This window comes from Helobdella robusta, assembly GCF_000326865.2.
Source record: "Helobdella robusta unplaced genomic scaffold HELROscaffold_7, whole genome shotgun sequence".
Lineage (NCBI taxonomy): Eukaryota > Metazoa > Annelida > Clitellata > Rhynchobdellida > Glossiphoniidae > Helobdella > Helobdella robusta.
Genome location: NW_008705398.1, coordinates 4,136,903 through 4,159,761, shown reverse-complemented (window position 1 = coordinate 4,159,761; position 22,859 = coordinate 4,136,903). Strand labels below are relative to the sequence as shown.

The following is a 22,859-nucleotide window of genomic DNA, read 5'->3' as shown; positions in this document are numbered from 1 at the left end:
AACTTTTCTTTAGATGTTTTTTGTTTAATTGTTAGTTTTATCAATGAATATATCATTGATTGTTCAAATAAATGATAAACAAAACCATAGCAAATAAAATTAATTTTGCTTCAAATCGCACTAGCATAACTTTTGTCAAGAACATTTCAATGTAGTTAGAAAAGCAATAAATGTTTTTACCAAGTGAAAATCTTTATATTATTTTTGGTTTAAGATTAGAAAAATAATTTGTTTGATTAGAAAAGAAATTTGTCACCTGTTAATTTTCTTTAAAATATTTTTAATCATTTTAAAGATTGTGAAGATAAAAATTAATGACCAGCATTAAAATTACAACCAACATTTACTCTTAGGTAAGAAAGTCAGAACTTGCGCGATTGAACAAGAACGTGACAGCGAAATCAGCGTGTAAATAATAGAAGAGACAACTTTATTAATGAATAATGAGTGCAGTTCTCAATATTTACTATATATGTTTGTGTTTATATAGGTGTGTATTTATTTATTGCATTCTTATTCATATGTTTATATATATATATATATATATATATATATATATATATATATATGCCATATAGGCATGTATAGGTGTATGTATATATATATTTATTTATATATTTTATGCATGCATACTTCTATATTATATTAAATATTCAAGCATATGTAGTATATATATATATATATATATATATATATATGTGTGTGTGTGTGTGTGTCTATAGCTATATGTATGTATGTCTGTATGTATATATGTATGTATGTATGGATGTATATACCCGCATATATGTTAATAAAAGTTTATACAAAATTTTATTAATTATAAAAAGCAAACAGTCATGTCCTTATAGGCGAGTCATTGTTTGCATCAAATTCCACTTTGCTTGCATTGATATATTATTTCTTAATGTTTAATGTTGTTAACTCGTATTTTTTATATATTTATTATTATATTCTTTAAGCATCAAACATTTGCAACTCATGAAAATTAATTTAATCTCAAACAAGTGAAATTAAAAGCTATTTAGAAGCATGGACTTCCAAATGAGCGACGAATCTGACCTAAGCAAATTTGTAGAGTTGGACCAATATTTAGGGTTCGTTTAATAGTATTAAATTATTTTATTTGCGTAATGCCTAATATATTTAAAAAAGAAAAAATGGAATGAATTAATGATAATAAAAAAAGTTATATATATCTTTTATTATTGAACTATATATATTATTTGGAAATAATATTAAATGTGCTCAATCAAAAAATGGCATCATTGATCAATATTGTAGTCGTAGGTATATGCGTTAGTTCAAACTTTTGATTCAAGACACATGATTACCAGTTCTAATGATATTGAACCTTTACTAAGTTGTTATTACATAAGTTATTTAATTATTTATAAAATAAATAACAAATACATATTCTCACCACAGGTATAGTTTTTGTAAAAGTGAGGCACCTTTGTTAATGGACACAACATGCTTCAGCTACCAACATTTACTGCCGCATCTCATAGAACAATGCAACAATTGCCAGCAGCAACAACAGAACAGCAGAATCAGACAACTTGATCAGCAAGCTTCATCATGTGGGACACCAATCAATCAATACATGATCTCAAACAATGACAGTAAAAATAACATCAATTTATCTCATCGTCAGCTTTCAACTTCAAGTGCAGTTTCGCTTTCTAGCAACGCAATGAATTCGTTGGCGCATGCTAACCTGAGCTCTCACGCTTCTTTGACATCCCCCTTACTTTTCATACAGAGCAAGGACCATTTGTTTCAGCCATTGCCAACAAGGTGTGTGATGAGTGAGTAAAATGAAACTGGGTGTCATTATTTCATTTATACTTTATTATATATCATATCATTATTTCATTCATAAGTTAATTGATTGTTTATCATTATTTCATTTATAAGTTAATTTGATTAGGTTTTGTATCATTAATTTGTTTTCAATTCTAACAAAGAATTGTTAAAAATTACGAACCTCGCTTGGGGGATTTTTTCAATTTGATAATTGAAAGATCGAAACCCATGAAGGCACATTATACTGTAATATAGATGCTTCTCTTATAAGGCATTAGGCACAGTTTTAAAAAGTAAAATATAAAAGTCAATTACATTAAGACCCGTAGCCAGGTTTGTTTGAGTGGAGGGGGCAAATTTTCTGCCAAATATCACTTACATTGATAATAATTGTTAATAATAATTATGAAAAATAATTTGCAGTATATACCTTTCATAGGCAGCTCACTAACAGCATTAAATCTAATAACTTCAAAAACACTCAAAATATAATATCTATTTTTTTAAAGCATTGCAATTGACTAAAGTTGAAATAGATTTATTACAATCAACTCTAATATTTCATTCAGACCAAATGACATAGACTGTGAGTTTCAGATATAGCATGATTGTAAAACCCAGCTTTTGATTTATCTTATGCAGCTTTCCAATTTTGAAACCCTTTTTTTGTATAGGTATGTCTCCTCTTTAGAAAATGAAACAAACTGACGACATGGGTAAACAAAATGCAGCGTAAGATGCGGGATAATACCACCTGAAATGATGAAACCATTCTGACCTGAAAAATTTGTTTTGACTATTATTTGTTTGTTTTGTTTGATTGGTTCACCTTTTTTTGCTAGGTTGTCAATATTAACAACTTTTATTTGCCTGCCGATACCAGAAAAGCCAAATTTGTTCTTACGTCGCATCCACGATCAGCTGGCTGGCTTTCGCAAAATGTAGAATTCGCTTTACATTCACGATTTCTTTTTAATACTAAGCGATACATTTTATATACTTTAGTAAGTAAGACAGAAGACAAAACGCAAAACGTTCGCAAATCGTAAAAAATACGTTTCCGAAAAAGAAAATTTTAATAGAAAAATCTCAACAAATTTGAAATTTATGAAAAAATCATTACAAGCGCAAAATTTCATAGTAAATCTAGTTTAAATAAAATTTATTTTTTCATTTTAAAATTATTTAAGATTAAAAAACATTACAAATTTTTTTTATAAAATTTTAGGGTGAACAAACCGGCCTTCTCGGGCACTCTGCTTCCTCCCCTGGCTATGGTCCTGCTTCAATCAATCAATCAATGATCCTCGTTTGTCCATCAGGGGACCGTCGAGACCGATGGTGTACATCTAAGCATGCTTTTTATATAACTTTTTTTTCCTTTCCAAAAATCTTTTCTATCTTTGCCAGTTTTATTGAATTCAGAATACCAAAACCAGTCCTTTCAGTAATGTCGTCTATCCATTTCTTTGCAGGTCTATCAACTTTTCTCTTCCAATCTCTTTTTCTCATTAGTACCATCTTAATCAATTTGTCTTCCTTCATTCTACATGTCCAAAAAATCTCAATTTTCTTTCTCTGACTTTGTCATACACTTTTCTGTCTTCCAAGTTGATTTCTGATGGTTTCGTTCTTTACCTCCAACTGATTTCCAACAAATTTTGGTAACACTTCATCTTAAATGCTTCCAGTCTGTCTTTGACTCTTTTTTTTTATTGTCAATGTTTCACATGCATAGAGCAAGCTCAGAAAAACGCAAGATTCTATCATTCTCAACTTTGTTTTTGTAGATATATTTCCACTTTTCCATATTTCCTTCATTGATGCGAACATTCCATGGGCTATTGCTACGGCCCTGATTACAATATTTAAAAGTTTGAATCAAGACTGCAAAATTTTAATGATAACGATGATTAGTTTAGTGAAAAACAAATTGGCGAGAACAAAATTGAGACAATAATTTTCAACCAAGTTTTTTATCTTATCAGTTTTCAAACATAAATTTAAGTTATAAATTTATTTAATTTTTAACCACATTTTGATAAACAAAAAATTTAAGTAATTCGTTGGGTAATTCAAATTTTAATAAACTCTAAGAAAACAAATTGATAGTTGAGGTTATAGCAGTTGGTAGGCAAATTTCCATAATATTAACTATCATACATATTCAGGGCAACTTCGATGACCCTCAAAATTATGCTGAATTTTTCTTATTCCAAGATCGATATGTTGGTATCAAATTTTTAAGCTCCCGTTCTACATGAAAAACATTCTGTTCAGAATTACGTTTAGTGGCGTACAAATAATATTAATCCTTGCCACCGGAGATCTTTATTTTTCTCATTTATAATAACAATATAACTGTGAACAATTTTCAAAACTTTTTTCTCATTCCACATAACGATGTGACAGTAATAAATTGACCGATTTTATTACGTTCGCGTTGAGCACTGAGAAAATATAAAGCACAAATAACACTTAAGGATATCTTTTTTATCATTATTATTTTTAAAAAATCAAAATCTGACAGATGCAGAAACTGTTACAGCATGCAAGGTAGTAGTACAAAATTAAAAAAATAAATGAATAAAACAAACAGAGAAAGAAAAATGATTAAACATGAAAAATAAAATAAAATAAATATAAATAATAAAATAAATATAAGAAAATAATATAAATTGACAATAAAATGAAGTAATGGCATAAAAACGCAAATAACGCAGATAGACTAGACTTAGTAAAATGGTGAGTTGATCGATAAATAAAAACTAGTCGTGTAAATGATAAAGTTTTATTAAATAAGAATTAGTTGTGTGAATGATAAAGTTTTATTGAGTGTTAATATGTTTGAGGTGTTTTGTGATGAAAGTCTTTTCCTGATATGTAGATTGGGTGGCCACTTGATAGTTATGTTTGCGCTGACGAAGTTTGTGTGTTTGTAGTTTTAACTGGTGGTGTGGTAGAGGATGGATGACGTGGTTGTCGGTAAAAGGAAGAGAGGCTAACTTATTTGAAAGTGAGAAGTGATTGAGAGTGTCAAAAGCTTTAGAAAAGTCGAGAGCATTAAGATGAGCATAATTATTATTTTTAAGAAAAGATATTATTGCGGAAGTAAGAGAGATGATGGCGGATGTAGATGAACCTGTAGGGCGAAATGCAAACTGATCTTGTAATAGTGGTTTGATGGATGGATGGTTGAAACATGGATAGATGAATGACCTAACAATGAATTTTTCTAGAATACGTGAAAGTATAGATACTGGGCGACAATCTATTGGTGATGATGAGTATTTTGTTTTAGAATTGGATGAATTGTGCTGGATTTCCATTGTGATGGGATGCATGAATGCATTAAGCAGTGATTGTAGAGTGAACTTAAGGTGCTGAAGATGTATGGAGCGATGATTTGTAGAAACCATGATGGTAGACAGTCTGGACCTGTAATGGATGGACAGGCCTTCGATAGCATGTGCACGACGGAGTATGGGGTAAATTGTTGATGTTGACAACTATTGATTGTTGTTGTTTTTATTGGTGGAGTTTTGTAGGATGAGTCATTTGACATGGTAGGAAAATGGGTGTTGAGTGTGTTAGCATCAATTTGCTGTGAGGTTGACGTGTTGAATGATTTGTCAGTGCTTCTAATCTTTTTGACACGGTCCCACATGGCTTTGCTTCCACGCTTACTATTAGTGAAAGTTTTTGAGTTGAAGTTCATGATTAGTTTATTGGTGTATTTGGTGATCGCTGCGGCTTTGAGGGTAGATCCTGATCTCATGAATACATTTTTTTTGGCAAAATAGTTATTTGATAAATGGGCCGATGAATGGAGGATCTGATGCTCTGATCGTGATGTTGGTAGGTACGTGTTATAAGTTGAGTTGATGATTTCATAAAATTTATCTAAACATTGTTGCAAAAAATTGTCAATAAAGTTATTATTATTATCATTGGCACCATTGTTAATCTATCAGTTTTTCAATTTAAAAATTTTTCTAAAATTGCCCTCTTTCATTTTGTATTTTGTATAATATAATATATAATATTTTGTATTATTTATAAAATTGTAACTCTGCTCTTTGCCGTCCCCCAAACCATTATTTACCAAAGTGGCGGATTTAGGGACTGAGCTGGCCCAGCCTTTGTGAGCAGTTTTTTAATAAAAGTCAGAAAAAGACCGTTCTATGTGTAAAATCGACCAAAATTTGAACGTTGTAGCAAAAAATTGTCGTCAGCCACACTACCACAAATTTGGTTTACCCGTACAAATTCCCCCCCCCCCCCGTAAAAATTTAAACATTTAAACATGAAGTTGTCCAGATCCGACACTGTTGACAAAAATATCAAGCCGATTAGTTATAAAATCTATCCAAAATAAATGAAAAAATTAAAACCTTTGAAAGGGTCAATATAATAAGGTGATTAAATTAACCCTTTCAGTGGGCGAAGCGTGTTAAAACCATGTTCAAGATTTTTTAATTTTTTATTCTTTTTTTTTTATTTTTGACCTTTTTTAAATACATGATTAAATATTAATAATGTAGTATTATTAATGTTTAATTTGTTTGAAAAAACGTGGAATGCTGTTTAGAAATCAATCAATAAATTATTAATTGAAAAATGTTTTATCAAAATATTTTTTATAAAAACTTATTATTATACATTACATAATAAAAAGCATCAAACTGATATCTGCAATAACGTTTAAAATTGTTTTATAGAAAGAATCGTAAGCAATGTTATAAAAAAAATTGATGATTTTGTGCGGAAAGAATTTATTATTTTGAACTTTTTAGCATAATCATGGACGATTAATTACATATTATGAATAACATTTTATTCATTCCAAACTGGTATAATTTTGCAAAAACATCTGGTAATTATTTTTTAACTCTTGGTAATCTATAACTTAATTTTTAAAAAAGTAAAAAAAAGGTTAAGCAAAAAAAACAAATATCGTGTTAAAACATTTATTAATTAATACATGATTTGCGCTAACGTTTTTTAATACCATAATTTTATCAGTGTTTTTTAAAGAGATCAATGTCAGACATTTTATGATTCATTTATTTAATTTAAGTATCACTAGCCGTTATTCCAAAACCAGTTTTAATTTCTTATTTAAAGTTAGATTATTGATACTGAGCATAGAACTAAAAAATTTTTGTTTTATGGTCGAAAATATTCTCTAGTAGCAATTTTAAAACATAATTAAAATTAATAGCTAAAAAAACTTCTTAGAACAATAAAACGATCCGCTGGGCACACGAAGGCACGCAAGCACGCAAAAACTTTCTTTTATTATTTAGATTTACTGTCCATTATTCTTTATGAATCATAATTTCAATTTTTACTGTTTACAACCAAAACCAGTTATACTTTCAACTACACGTTAGCAGCATCGACTTCATCGGCAACCAAATTATCAGAAGAACCTCTCACCTGTCTTAATCAAGGTTTTTTATGCATTTTATTAGAATAGATCAGAATTTTTTCACATTTTTACTGTAGTTGATATGAATGCCATTACACTAATACTATGATAAAATAACATTTTTAAAAACAAAAATTAACATTGACAGGCCAATCTTATGAACTTAAACTTAAAAAACAGTTCTCCAGTAATGACGGTGACGCTGGACAGGATGGCCCAAAAAATCAAACTGCTTACTTGGTAGGTAGTAACTGTGGAAATTGTTACTTGCAATGATTTTCAAAAAGTGCTGTACACTTTTTGTCATTTCATAAAAGTTGACATTTAAAATTTTTTATTAAATTTTAATTTATAATTTTTAATGATTAGCAAAATGTAGCTTTGTGCAATTTATAAAATACTGTGTATATATATATATATATATATATATATATATATATATATATGCGTGTGTGTGTGTGTGTGTGTTTGTGGGCAGGGCCGGCCTTATGCATAGGTTAACTAGGCAGGCAGTCATAGGCCTGCGATTTTTGAAGCCTCGCACAGGTATATACAAATTTGCAAATTAATTAAAAAAGAACAGAATTATATCAAATGGAACAAAATTTCTGTCAGGGTTTTGATGTTTATTAATAATTAGTTAAAAGTTCATCGATACCGTCAAGTTCTTTGATGTGTTATCGTCTATGGACATATCAATTGAACAACCTGGATGTACGAAAAAAGGAAAAAGTTCAACAAAAGTTGTAATTTAACAGAGCTGGAAAATAACTTCTGTTATTATTTTTCGTTTCTTTATTTTAATTTTTTCAAAATACTGTTTTATCTTTTTTCAAAATAATTTCAAATTAAGTATTAACTAGGCTCATTTGATGTTTTAATTATATTAATATTATTTGTTTTTATTATTTCTATTTTGAATATTTTTCAATAAACAAATAAATGTTTCTGTAATGTACAATCGTTCATGTATCTTTGTCAACACCTCTCGTAAATTTAAATTTTATCATTTAAATATTTGATTTATTGTGTATGTAATTTTGGAATTAACCGTAAAATTCTACCACTGAACAAACTTAAAAAAAGTTTTATAATTTTAGTTCTATTTCTGATTTAAACAACTTTTTATTTAGAAATCCTACTTCAATGAATTAATTTTATATGCCTAACTGCTTTATTTTTAATTAATCGCAGTATTATGCAGCAAAAATTTATCATTAAACAAACGTATTCAGGTTGAAATTTTTTTAAATGTGTAAAATTTTCTTGTGCACTTGATGTCACTTCGGGCTACCAAATTTTCTTTGCCTAGGGCCTCCTACTACCTAAGGCCGGCCCTGCTGTTTGTGTGCGTGCGCATGTGCATGTGTGTACACTGTGTTTGTAGTGTGCGTACTGCGCGTAAGTGTACTGATCAAAAAATTTGATTTGAAGCAAAAACGTAAAAATTTGGAAACATAAACATTTTTTCAAACGTTAAAATGTTTCAAATGTTGTTTCAGAGTGAAATAAAAATCATGTTTCATCAACGGCGATTGCAACACACAGAAAAAGAACAATTCGCTGTTTGGTTGAAAAGTAGAACTGGCCTGCGGCTGATTGAGCTTGGTTAGAATTAACTTCTTGGTTACATTTCATTTCGCTAAACTTAATCTCGAAGTTATATATATATATATATATATATTATTTAATGCATTTATATATATATATACATATATATATATATACATATATAAATATATTATATATATATAAATATATATATATATATTATGAAAAGTTTATAATGCGCCAATTAAAACCTTTCAATGGCACTATCAGAACAATTTAACAAAATTATTATTGTGCGTAATTGTCACAAATAAATAAGCATGCTCAATATCACCATAGCAATACAGAAAACAAAATTGTTTCTATACAAAAACTAAATATATACAAGCATAAACATATTCAAGCGGAAAATAAAAATGTTTTCAATTCATTTTTGAACAAAGAAAGACAAATTCAAGGTCTTCTCGTTGATGCCGGTAGGCTGTTCCAGATGGTCTGACCAGCAAAAGCAATATCTCGAAGCAAACCGCAATCGCTTTAGACCATAAAACAAGCTATTACAGTAATCCAGCCGTGTTGATATGAAAGCATGGACTAAACTCTTTTATGTTAGTCTGTCTAACAAATATTTAACTCGATATAAATTTGTTAGGTGCCTAATACAAAAGACATCTTTTTGATATGGTCCTTCATGGACAGTTTGCCATCATGAAGAACCCCAAGATTGGAAGCTGTTGTACTGAAGAATATATTGACATCTCCTATTTTGATAGCATTAATGTTCATCTTTATCAACTGCTGTCATGTTCCAACAGAAAGCAACTGCGTCTTGCATTGGTTCAACTTTAATGAGTTATTTGACATCCAATGACTAATCTCAGTCATGCATTTATTATATCTGACGATTTCATTTCTAGACGAGTTTGTAGGACCAGTAACCAATATCTGAATGTTATCAGCAAAAGCATGACAAATAAATCCATATGAATTGATTATTTTAATTAATTCGGGTGTGTAGAGCAGGAATAGGATGGGCTTCAAGACAGATCCTTGAGGCACTCCGGATGACACCAATACTACATCTGACACTGAGTTTTTAAATGCAACCTGTTGTGACGGTCAATGAGATATGATCCGAACCATTTGCGAAAAACACGGGACACCATAAGTAGAGCATAATCTATACAGAAGAATATTATGGTCAACATAATCAAATGCTGATGACATATTTTAAAATGGTAAAACCGATATGTTTTGATCATCTGCATCTGCAGCAGCAAATAAATTTGATAAAACGTGTAATATAGCAGTTTCAAAGGAGTGGTATTTGAGATATCCAGACTGATGAATTGGCATTAAATTATTTTCATCTAGGTACTTCAGCAGACACTTCAAAATAGCACGCTTCATGATTTTTAAAAATTGGTCTATAGTTTACAATCTCATTACCCTCACAACCAGTTTTTTATAAGATTGGTACAATTCTAGCATGCTTAAAATACTTTGGTACTTTACCCAGTCGTAGACAGAGTGTAATAAAACTCGTCAAGAAACAGATGAACACATCAAGATATTTTTTAAAAACATGTGTTGGCATGATGTCTAAAGAACAAGTTTTAGAAGGCGATTCAAGAATGATTATTTTGGGATCGTCTTCAGTGATCTCTGGAAACGATGTGAGTAAAGCGTTCAAAGGGCATACGGTTTGACTTTGTAGATTAAATAATTTTTGTGGCATTGTCCATAAAATATTGCACAAAATCTTGAAGTTTGTTTTTGACATCCGTTGAACGTGGTCATTTCATCTTCAACGTCTTCACTTCGGCATGGACCTGATATAGGAGAACTCAACACTGCCTGAATGAACTGATCCTCATTGAGGCACTTCAACGATCTGACAATTTTTTTTGGTTTTGATGCTACATTTGTGAACAATGGATGTTTTAATTTCTATGAAGCTATGGTCAGAAGAGCTTTTCTTGGAGATACCATTGTACTGGAAATAGGAAAATTACTAGAACTAATTACTAGGTCAGAATGTGAGTTGGTTCATGCACGTGATTTATCAACTGGAATGTTTCTAATATTTCAAACAAACGAATGGTATGTTAATCATTAACTTTTTTGATGTGCACATTGAAATCACCCATTAGCAAAATGTTGGAGTTTAACACTTCAACGTATTCTAAAACTGATACCATTTCCTCAAAAAACCAGGTAGTTATCCATGCTGAACCTGGCCTATATATGGCAATTAAAATCAACTGACTCCCATTAAATTATTCTGATGGCCACAGCTTCAAATGTGACAAACAAAGATAGCACTAACTTTTTATGCCTTAAATCTTTGCGAAAATATATAATCGGCTTTCTATGATCCGGGTCATGCTTCCTAATATAGTCAACGAACCAATACCCCGGTGGCATCGCTAATCTGACGGAATTGTTACCAACCCTGTCTTGCCACGTTTCAGTTAGCACCAAAACATCTAAACCATCACATATAAGCCCATGAATAACGTTTACACTTGACCCAATTGACCTTACAATCAACAATCCAAGTCTGACACTGTTTATTATTTTGCCACCGTTGAATTCATCATCATGCAAGAAAGAATTGTTTTTAACCAGTTTAGTTTGACTGTAGTTAGAGCCAATTCTACCATTGATTAATTTATCTTCCACTTTCTCAAATCTCTTCTTACCCAGTATAAAAAACCCTCCTTGCATCCGACCTCCCTATTTTTAGCCTCATTGAGTAACTTCTTAAATTCAATTCTCTGGTCATTACTGAGATCGTGACTCAACTTTGCACTAGCCAAGTCTTTATCCAGTGACTTCATATTTCAAATGTTTTTGAAAACCAGCCTCTCAACCTCGACATTGTTGAATTTTATAAAAATTGACCTAACAGTAAAATCACTTTTTTTGCCGAGCCGCATCAACCTCAGTATGTTTTTCTCACCACACTCTCCTCCGGTCAAATGATCAATAATTTTAAAAACTCTTGCCTTGTCGTCAAGACCTTCACTCAATTTAAACATCATTAGATTGGCCTCCCTATCTTTGTGATCAACAACATCCATCAACGTCTTTTAAACATTTTGACATTTGCATTTAAAGACTGAACGCTTTTCTGCACCTCCCCACTAACTACGTTGGAAAACGGTCCGCAAGTGGTAGGCACATTGTCTAACAAGACCCTCAGATATGTATACGTATGAATATAGGTTACACAATTAAATTGTAATTTGCAAAATACTCTAAATGTTCAGCTTTTACTGTAAATAATTTGTCTAGCAATTACTATTAATCTATTTTTATATTTTTTAAATATTTCATAAAGATGTTCCGTTGACCTATAACATAATTGATATCCAAGAACCGAAACCGCGCCCTAACGAAGTTGCGGTTATTTGGTCTGCCTCTGTAGAGGCATCAGTCTCCATTAAAATCAACTGCATTAGTACCGAGTTTACTGCAAAGAAACATGGTGGAGAAAAAGGCGTTCCTTTTCGTTTACAGATCGACACGTATTCAATATATTGGGATGAAGAAAAAACGAACAGACGAGAAAAAGACAGTTACAAAATCAAAGAACTGGTCAACAAGTGTTACTGTCTTGTTAAAGTATTTAAGGTTGCATTAAAAAAGCTATTTTTTAGAATTAAAAAATTTAAACTTATTATGTTTATAATAATTTTGTTACAAACAATGTTTAATTATAAAAACGTATTTCAATATTTTTACCAGCCCAACGGTGCTGACCGCAAAAATAAAAATGATTTTATGAAAATTTCTAAGTTGCCCCTGATGGAAAAAGTTGGTGAAATATTTATTTTAATGTGTCACAGCTCACTCAATAAATTTTTTTGAAGTTAAACAAACATTTATTTAAAACCTCCAATTGTTAGAATTAAAAATATCGAAAGTACCAAATTTGTTCGTACACCTGCCATAATAGATATTGATTGTGCATCTCTTTCACCCGTTATTCAACTATTGAATATTTTTCAATGCCATTTTTGTTTAGAAACAAAAACGTTTTAAAACGTATTCTAGAACTTACAAGTCATTGGAAACAATTATTTTAAATTTTCCAATTTTTTTTAAATAAGAACCGGAGTAAATGGAGAGACCGTTTAACTGAAAAATAGTGTATACAAATTTGATAATATTAAGTATTACAGTTTATAAAATGAGTTCTTAACCACTGTTTCAAATTCAACAAAGACAGTGAAACAATTGATTTTAGCTAACAAATTGAAATTTAATTAAAAAAATTAAATTTATGTGGTCTGGCAGTTAACGTAAACTTCAGTCGGCGTTGATCATTTTCAAATGTCCAATAATAACTGATGTTTCACACTTGTCACAATGAAAATGTGGCAGAATTTTTGCGTTAGAAAATCTTGCTCGCTGCTTTTTTCAAGTCACCAACCCAACGACAGTTTTTTCATCGGTTAGAGGTTATATCCCTATACCCCGCGTTTAAAAAATAGAAACGCGATGCCAAACCCTAACCCAAACTTGATAACAGCCAACCGTCCACTTTGTTCAGACTTGATGCCGATGCTAAATACTCCGACTCCGACATGATCGTCAGTGAGACGTCGTGGTCTGACAACGTGAGGACCAACTGATCGCATGGAAATAAGATTGGATTTTAACTTTGCTTTTGAGAAATCTTATTTTAAAAATTGTATATATATTTATATATATGTATTTAAAAAATTATATATATATATATATATATATATATATATATATATATGGTTGAAAATAATTGGTTGCGGTAACGCAGACCTTGGTTATGATGCGATGGTTGATAGATTTTTTATGTTGTTTTAATGAATTAAGTGAATGGATGGTAAATAATAAACGAAAACTAAACGAAAACAAAACACAAATTTTGCTTGTCGGTACTTGGCAGCAATTAAAAAAATTAATATTAACTCCATCAACATTTGTGGTTCTAATGTTGAGTTTTGCACTTCTGTTAAAAATCTGCGCGTTGTATTTTATACTGCATTGTTAATGGATCAACATACAAAGTCATTGATTAACGATTGTTGCTATCAATTTCGCAAACTCAGGCATGTAAAAAAATCAGTCATAAACGACACCTTGAAATGTTTGGTTCAGGCATTCATTCACCCAAAATTAGATTACTGCAACAGCATTTTTGCGGAGTTTCAAATCAAATGATTAATCGTCTTCAGTCAATTCAAAATCGTGCTGCTAAGATCGTTTCCGGAGGGTCAAAATACGACCATATCAGTAATACTCTACGAGATATCCATTGGCTCACAATTGAAAAAAAAATCATCTTCAAGCTTGCCGTTACTGTTTCCAAATGTTTAAATGGTTTAAGCCCAAGCTATTTGCCCGGAAGGTGTTTATACAAAACGAAAACTATTCATCTCTTGCAATTACGTTCAGATGATCAGTTATTTTTATCGGTTCCAAAAACAGATTTGATGGTGGCCAATAGGAATTTTACCGTTGCTGGTCCACAAATTTGGAACTCACTGCCATACAGCCTCCGTCAACCTGGTTTAACTATTCAAAAGTTTTGCAAATATTTGAAGACGTATCTTTTTTCCGATGATTCCACCAGACGAAAGAAGCGGAGATAGCATTTTTATCAATAATTAATATTTAATAACAAGTATAAGATTAAAAATTAGTAAGTTTTCAAGATTTTTTTAAAATTTTCCTTTTTCAGTTTTTTAGTCCTCAGAGATCTTGGTGAACTGTTCCATACATTTGGTTTTGAAACCGCTATATTTTGTGACGTTACCTGCAAAATGATGTGAGACACTATCATCAAATCTCAGATTCATGTCGCTCATCTTTGCTGTTTTTTGCTTTATGCATTGTAAGATATATTTCATATATTATATATATATCTTATAGTGAGCCAATAAAAATTTTTTAAAAATCGGAGTCTTACAATAAGACCTTCATCCACCTGTCGGAGTCGGTCGAGCCGGAGATTTTTTAAAACTTAATTTCAAAATTATTTTACTAAGAAACAATTACATTGATTGATTTTAAGTGTTTTTTAAAATATTTTTTATTTAGTAGTAATATTTAAGCAAAATTAATACATAAAAGTTGAAATTTTTTTGGACTCTTAACCCAGAGTCGTGTGTGTGTCGGAAATATTACCCCGAGTCGGAGTTGGAGTCGAAATTTTTTGAGGGGCCGGATATTTTTCATTTGATTTTGACACCTTGCCTCCAACAATTCATTTAGTCCAATCTCTTTTTTTTCGTTTTTATAATTTTGCCAAACAATAAACTTTTAATTTATCTTCACATAACATATCTCGTTGCCCTCCTTTGAATTTTCTTAAGCATATGTCTATCTTTTTGTAAATCTAGATTCCAAAGCTGAACACAGTAATCCAACTTTGTTCGAACCGATGTTTTATATAGGTTTAATAGGCAATCATATCCCTGCTTTTCACTGTTCTTTTTATCATAACCATAGCCGTGTTTGCACTTTTAGCTTCCTCTGTGCATTGTCATGCTACATTACCACGCTGATGTATCATTACCCATAGATCCTTTTCCTCTTATATATTTTTAGTGGCGTATTTCTAAGCTTAAATATATTTTCCTTATTTTTTGCTCCCATATGTATGACTGCACATTTGTTGGTGTTGAATACCATCCTCCGTTCCTCGGTCCATTTGTATGGTATTTGCAAATCGCATGTTAGAATTTCAATATTTTCATTGTTGTCAACTACAGCACATAATTTAGTGTCATCTGCAAATTTTGAAATTTTAGATTTTCTTCCTGGATCAATATCGTTAAGGTAAATTACAAATAGCAAAGGTCCTTATACGGATTCTAGAGGAACCCCACTTGTAACATTGCTCCAGCTTGAAAAAATTATACCAATACAAACTTTTTACCGTCTATTATAACCGTCACAAATATATTTGCTAAAGACGCTAGTTTCGCATAGAGTTCGAGAAAGAACTAAAAACTTCTAACAGCGAGATATCTGGGACGTTCGAGAAGCGTCGGTAAAACGGGTATAAAAAGGCATGCGAGATATTGAATGGTTGTTATTGAATATTTGGTTTTAGAAGGCGATTAATTGTTAGTGTCGAAAGAAATATTTGATATTTGACTCTGGGTTGTATATCTATTGTATTTGCGATAAGCGTTAGTGAATTGTTATTCGGAAAGCGATAGCCTCGGAACGCTAATTCGATAGTTTGTGAACATTATTTTATTATTAGAAAAATTAATAGGCGTTGATTATTGATTTGTAAATAAATAAACCAATAATTTGGAAGTTATATTGCTTTTATTTTTTACTGGGATTAAACGAACTCGTCGTCGACCGAGACAAATATAACATTGGTGTCTGTAGTGGGATCTTCGGTGGAAAATAAGTGAGCATCGTTGTTGAAAATTTTATTTTTTTTCGTCAACAAGTTATTTTGTAAAAAGAACATGACAAAAATACATCAACTTAAATTGGTGCAACTCAAAGAAGAGTTACAAAAACGAAATCTTGCTACAAGTGGAAACAGCGCCTAGCGGAAACCCTTGTTAATGAAAGCAAGAATCTAGATGTATTCGAGTTTGACGATCAAGATGTCGACTTGAATGCAGTTGTAAACGCTGGGGCAAACACCGAAACGATGGCTCTACTTAAAACGATATTATCAAAAATAAAACAACAGTCAACAAAAATTGAACAACAACCTACAAAAATTGAACAACAAACAAGAAAAATTGAACAGACGAGAGATCAAATTGATGCAAAATTTGAACATACGAGAGATCAAATTGATGCCCAAATCAAACAACAGTCTTCCGCGATTTATGCTAAAATGATACAACAGCTGAGAAAACTCAGAAAACAATTTGATATCAAAGCTGAACAGCAATTGACCGTAATCTATGCAAAAATGGAAGACATCACGTCAAAAATAGAACAGAAATTTGATCAAAAGGTTCCCGGGCTCGAAAAAAGTTATCTTGCGAAAAAGATAAACTTTAACAAGAACTGGAAGAAACTAAGAAAATAATTTCCACGTCTGTAAGCCACGTGACCGCGGAAACATTTAAAGTGCCAACATTCGACGGAAAAACTTCTTGGAACATTTATAAAGCCCAATTTGAAGCAGCAGCAATGAATTATGGCTGGAATGAAAATGAGCGGGCAACAGCTCTTGAGGTAGCGTTACGAGGGTCAGCGGCAGAAGTTCTCTAAACGATTACAGTCGAGAACCATTCCAACTATGAAATCCTGGTAAAGGTGTTAAATTTACATTGTGGTGAAGAACACATGAAAAAATATAATGGTCCCAGTTACGAAATTGGACGCAGCAGCCTGGAGAATAAATACAGCAACTAGCACAGAATATTGAACGGTTGACTCTGTTGTCATACCCTATGTACAACTAACAATACAGAAAAAACTGCATTGAAAACGTTTGTAAAGGCTGTTCGAGATTCAGATTTTAGACAAACCCTCATACTAGCAGACAAACGCAAGCTCAAAGACGCCGTTGCCTACAGTCTTACATTTGATTCAGCAAAGCAAGCATCATAGACTAACGAAAAGCTGCGCCAAATTTGTGAAGAATGTTTGTCAAAAGATGATTCTAGAAGAGAAAAATCAGGATTATAGTGCGCTAAAATGCGGGAATTGTAGAAAAAAGGACATCTACAACAAGATTTAAACAATGCTCTAAAAACAATTACTGTCGTCATTATTATTATTATTATTAATGAAACATTTATAAGCGCTAATTAAAATCAAAATGTTCTCAAAAGCGCTATCTATAATCAAACAAAGTCAAAAAGAAAAAAGTACAGTCAATGGCGGTAGTAACAAACAAATAATTATTCACTTAAAAACAAAATCAAAGCGAAAATAAGTAAGTTTTAAGTTTCTTTTTAAAATCATCAAGTTTCAAATCTTTAGTTCTAAAAGATTTCGGTAAGCTGTTCCAAACCATTGGTCCAGATACTGCAAAATCTCTTGATACTATCTGCAGATTGACATCAGGTACAACCAGCAAAATGCCATCATCTGATCTAAGGTTTTTAATCACTCATCATTATAGACTTTTTTTTTATTTTATCTATCAAATAACTTGGTAACAAGCCATGCACAGTTTTATACATTAAAATACATATTTTATATTTAATTCTTTTTTTTATAGTAAGCCAATGAAGGCTCTTAAGAATTGGAGTAACATGGTTAAATTTGAGACCTCCAACAATCAATTTGGCTGCTCTATTCTGAATAGATTGAATTGCAGAAATAGACCTATCTGGCAAACCGTAAAACAGACCATTGCAATAGTCCAATCGTGAATGCACCAAGGTATGAATAGCAGATTTATCTAATGACTTACGGACTTATGAATAGCAGATTTATCTACTGACTTACGGAGTTTATAGAGTTCTCAAATCTGTCCGGAGCAAGAATTTGTTATCATCTTTATATGATCATGCATCGATAATCTAGAATCAAGAATGAAACCCAGATTAGTTGCTTTGTCACTAAATTCTATTTTAACATCTCCAATTTTCACTGAATCGATATTAAGTTTCATCAGCTGCTGCCATGTACCTATTGGAACAAATTTTGACTTCTGCTGATTTAATCTAAGACCATTGTTTGACATTGAATTATCTATGTTATTTAGGCAGGTTACAAGTTTGTTGATTTCAGATTGCAGTAATTCTGGCTTATTACTAACTATAATCTAAATATCATCAGCATAGGCATGATATTTAAAACCGAAATTACCAATTACTTTAAAAACTTCAGCGGTATACATGATAAAAAGAATAGGCCCAAGCACTGAACCTTGTGGCACTCCTGATGTCAAAACTACTTGTTATTTTCTGTCAAACAGATATGATCTAAACCACTTGATAATAGTACCGGAAATACCATAATCATGAACCAATTTTTCCAAGAGAATCTGATGGTCTACACAATCAAATGCCGCACTCATATCTAAAAACGCGACTAGAGCCACATGTTGTTTGTCCAAGGCAGCAAACAACTCAGAAAACACATAAAGCAGTGCAGTTTCCGTTGAATAATAGCGGCGATATCCAGACTGGTGAACTGGTAGCAGGTTGTGTACATTCAAATGATTCTAGAGCTGTTTGGCAACCACTCGTTCAAATATCTTGGAAATGAAACAGATGTTGGAAATTGGTCTATAACTAGACAAATCATTTCGATCCATATTCACTTTTTTTAATACTGGATAAACCATAGCATGCTTACAACCATTAGGAAATATGCCACTGCTCAGACTCAGATTTAAGATGCTGGTAAGAAAAACGATGATTAAATCAATATATTTTTTTAAAATATGGGTCGGAAAGACACCTATCATAAATGTTTTTGATGGCAAACTGAGTACAATTTTTTTAACGTCAGATTCTGTTAAAAGCATAAAGTCAGGAAAAGAACAATTCTCATTGTACTGAGCTTGACAAATAGTCGGACAATTACTCACATTGGTAGACTGTTTAATTTTATTTACTTTATCATTAAAAAACTTTAAGAATTGAGACGAATCTAAACCAACAATTTCACTCAATGACTGACCAGTGACCTGATTACAAAGAACTTTATTAATAACATTCCATAGCTTTTTAGAAGATCCACTATTGTCTGCTACAAGTCTTTTCCAATAACTGTTTCTTTTTTGTGAAAAAAGCTTAGATTTATTTTTCAGAGCTGCTATCCACTTATTTTTACATTTCTCTGTCTGATATTTTCTGTAATTCTTTTCTTTCTTTCGACAAAGTCTTTTGAAAGATTTACATTCACCATCATACCACGGAGCATTAACATCACATCTGACTTCTACAAAACGAAGTGGAACAACTGCATCAGCCAATTTCTTGAGTTCAGAACTCATCATATCAAACTCAATATTAATATTATTGCTTTGGCAAGACCTTGATAATGGAGAAGTTTGTATATATTTAATGAGATTGCTTTCACTTAGGTATTTCCAGGATCTAACTTGTTTCTTGACTATTTTAGGGCGCTTATGAGTTAATGGTATGTTAACCTGAATTAAACTATGGTCTGAAAATTTCCCACTGGGAAAAATCTTGATATCTGAAATCTGAAAATCTTGAGAACAAATAATCAGATCAAGAATACCTCCATGTTCATGAGTCGGTTCGTCGATCAAATTTTTTAATTGAAACATTTCTAATATTTCCAATAAATTTACAGTATGACGATCTTCCTGTTTCTTAAAGTGAATGTTGAAATCGCCCAAAAGTATGATATTTAAACTAAAAGAAGTGATATTTTCTAGTAAACATAAAAATTCTTCAAAAAATAAATTACTAACTAAAACTGATCATGGCCTGTAGAAGGCTAATAGAACAAAATCTTTGTTGCTAATAAATAATTTAACAGCAAGTGCTTCAAATGAACTAAATATTGGCAGATCTATTTTCTTAAACTTAAATTCATTATTGAAGTAAATAATTAAACCCCCATTTATTCTTAAAAAATCAACATAACTATATCCTGGTGGCATTGATGATTTAACAGAAATGTTATTCAAAGATCCGTGCCAAGTTTCGACTAAAACGAAAATATCTAGCCCATCATGAATCAAAATTAACACTGGTTTTTTCTGTATTTTTACAATCTTCCATCTCCCTACCTGTCCTCTCACTCTGAACAAAAAATTTTGATTGTTTTCTTCTCGCTCCATAACTTTAGCTTTATCAACAAATGATTTGAATTCCTGCCTCTGATCCTTTGTTAAATCATAGTTCAGTCCAACGTGTGAAAATTCTTTTAACGACTTGAATTTATATACATTTCTCATTATTGAGTCTCTGAGTAAAACGCAATCTAACTTTATCAAAATGGGTCTAACGATAGTTTCGCATTTCCTTCCCAGTCTCATTATTTTGATTACATTTTTTTCAGAAACATCTGTCAAATGCTTTAAAATTTTCAAAACATTGGAACGATCATCATCACTTTCAGCTAAACGAAACATCAATAAATTTGTTTCTCTTTCTTTAACGTCACTAGCTTCTTGTAAAATTTTCAGGATTGATTTGACATCACTTCTAATTACTTCAACATTCAATTTAAAAATTTTTCTTTTAATTCGTTTTTAAAAACTTTAATTTCCTCACGTAAAACAGTATCGAAACGATCAAGTTCATCAAGTTTAGATTGGTTATGGTCAACAACCTTTTTTATGCTATCAACGTCAAGTTTTATTTTTTTGTTACTATCATTTATTTCATTTAGTTGAGCAACAAATTCATTTTTAGACGCATCCATTGACTTAGCCAAAGAACTAACATCTTAAGACAAATCAACACAGCGTTGACAAAACCATTTTAAACCTTTAACACATTTCAAAATTTCAAGAATGTCATCGTTAGTTTCACATTTATTATGAATAAAAGTCTTGCAACAAGTGCATGACAACAAATCTTTACTTGGAACTTTTATTGTACACATCGTACAACAGTAGCGACTACCGGACGACATTATTGAATTTATTATTATAAATAATTACGCTTACTATCAGGGAAATTCCTATCACGTGACAGCAATTTACAGACAATATATTATCAAATTTCACTAAAATAATGAATTTTACAAACTAAATTTTATATAAAATTATTCAAAAATCTAATTATGTTAATCTATCCAAAAAATATCAATAAACGATTACTTTTAACGACGAAAACACCAAAATTAACTGACGAAACGACAATATCAACCGTCCAAATGACTGTCCAAAACAAATATATTTGCACGGTCGTCATTGTGCAGCAACATGGTACAAACTGTTAGATGGTGACCCTGCGTCACGACCGACTGCCTCAAACAAGTAGGCGGGAAACAAATGAGAGCCAATTTCGGGAAAAGGAGATGTCTGGTAGAATTGACGCTCCCAGTATCTTGATTAAAGTCTCTAGGCTGCATCAAAGTCAATACGACCTTACCTTTGGTTGGATGATAAAGTTGGTTTACAAAAATGTTCAATTATGATAGACACCGGAGCAACAAGGTCAATTTTAAGATCCGATCAGGTATCCGACCTAAAAGGAGAAAATTTTTATACATTCTCAAGGAGGTACAGCGCTTATCTACGGAAAAATTTCTTAACTGTTCGACTAGGCGATTTAGCATTTGAGAGCACATTCTTAATAGCAGATATTACTGACAAATGCATTATAGGCGTTCATTTCTAACAAAACATGGTTTAAAACTGATTTAGAAAAACGGGTTTTGTTACTTATCAAATCAATACTCAAGACTCGAAGCCAATCAGACAAGTACAACGACGACTTCCACTAACAAAACAAAAAGAGGTAAACTAGATGATAACTATAATGCTAAACCAAGATGTCATCGTACAGTCAACTAGTCCTTGAACCTCGCCAGTTGTCCTTATAAAAAAAGGCGGCAGCACCCGCTTTTTTTTGGACTACAGAAAGCTAAACAAATTGAGAAAAAAGATAGTTATCCATTACCGAAAATAGGTGACATTATGGACACGTTGTCCGGTTCACACTGGTTCTCCACGCTAGACTTGAAAAGCGGATATTGGCAAGTAGAGATCAAGAAAAACGACCGTGAAAAAATCAGCATTTTCAATCTGATCAGGCTTGAGGCAATTTACTATAATGCCGTTTAAACTGTGCAATGCTCCAAAAACGTTTGAACGACTAATGGAGTATGTATTACGAGGTCTCATCTGGAGAACATGTCTTGTTTACTTAGACGATATAATTGTTTCAGGAGTTATTCAACCAGCTGTCGAGAATTTACGAGATATATTTTTGAGACTTAAAGCAGCAAACTTAAAGCTGAACGTTAAAAAGTGCAAATTGTTTGCGAAAAAAGTGAATTACTTGGGACATGTCATATTTTCCAATGGAGTGTAGACAGATCCAAGAAAAGAAGAAATTATAAAAAATTGGCCAACTCCGTAAAATAAAAATGATTTGTGCAGTTTCATCGGATTAGCTACATACTACCGACGTTTCGTAAATGATTT

General features: G+C 31.6%; 3 protein-coding genes across 3 annotated transcripts; all 3 read left to right on the top strand.

The window, feature by feature from the left end:
- Nucleotides 1-1,029: 1,029 nt before the first annotated feature.
- HELRODRAFT_165079 (hypothetical protein) lies at nt 1,030-4,366 on the top strand (the record flags this gene model as incomplete). The annotated part of the gene is made up of 4 exons (XM_009030972.1): nt 1,030-1,094; nt 1,426-1,797; nt 3,035-3,083; nt 4,337-4,366. 4 exons carry the CDS (start codon nt 1,030-1,032, stop codon nt 4,364-4,366), a joined length of 516 nt encoding a protein of 171 aa, XP_009029220.1.
- A 2,826-nt stretch (nt 4,367-7,192) lies between these two features.
- HELRODRAFT_69669 (hypothetical protein) lies at nt 7,193-12,667 on the top strand (the record flags this gene model as incomplete). Its single annotated transcript, XM_009030605.1, has 5 exons — nt 7,193-7,262; nt 7,389-7,480; nt 8,743-8,848; nt 12,138-12,430; nt 12,545-12,667. Coding segments are annotated over 5 exons (684 nt in total), but the record flags the coding sequence as incomplete, so codon positions are not given.
- A 3,793-nt stretch (nt 12,668-16,460) lies between these two features.
- HELRODRAFT_165075 (hypothetical protein) lies at nt 16,461-17,377 on the top strand (the record flags this gene model as incomplete). The annotated part of the gene is made up of 2 exons (XM_009030971.1): nt 16,461-16,794; nt 17,238-17,377. 2 exons carry the CDS (start codon nt 16,461-16,463, stop codon nt 17,375-17,377), a joined length of 474 nt encoding a protein of 157 aa, XP_009029219.1.
- Between the last annotated feature and the right edge of the window lie 5,482 nt (nt 17,378-22,859).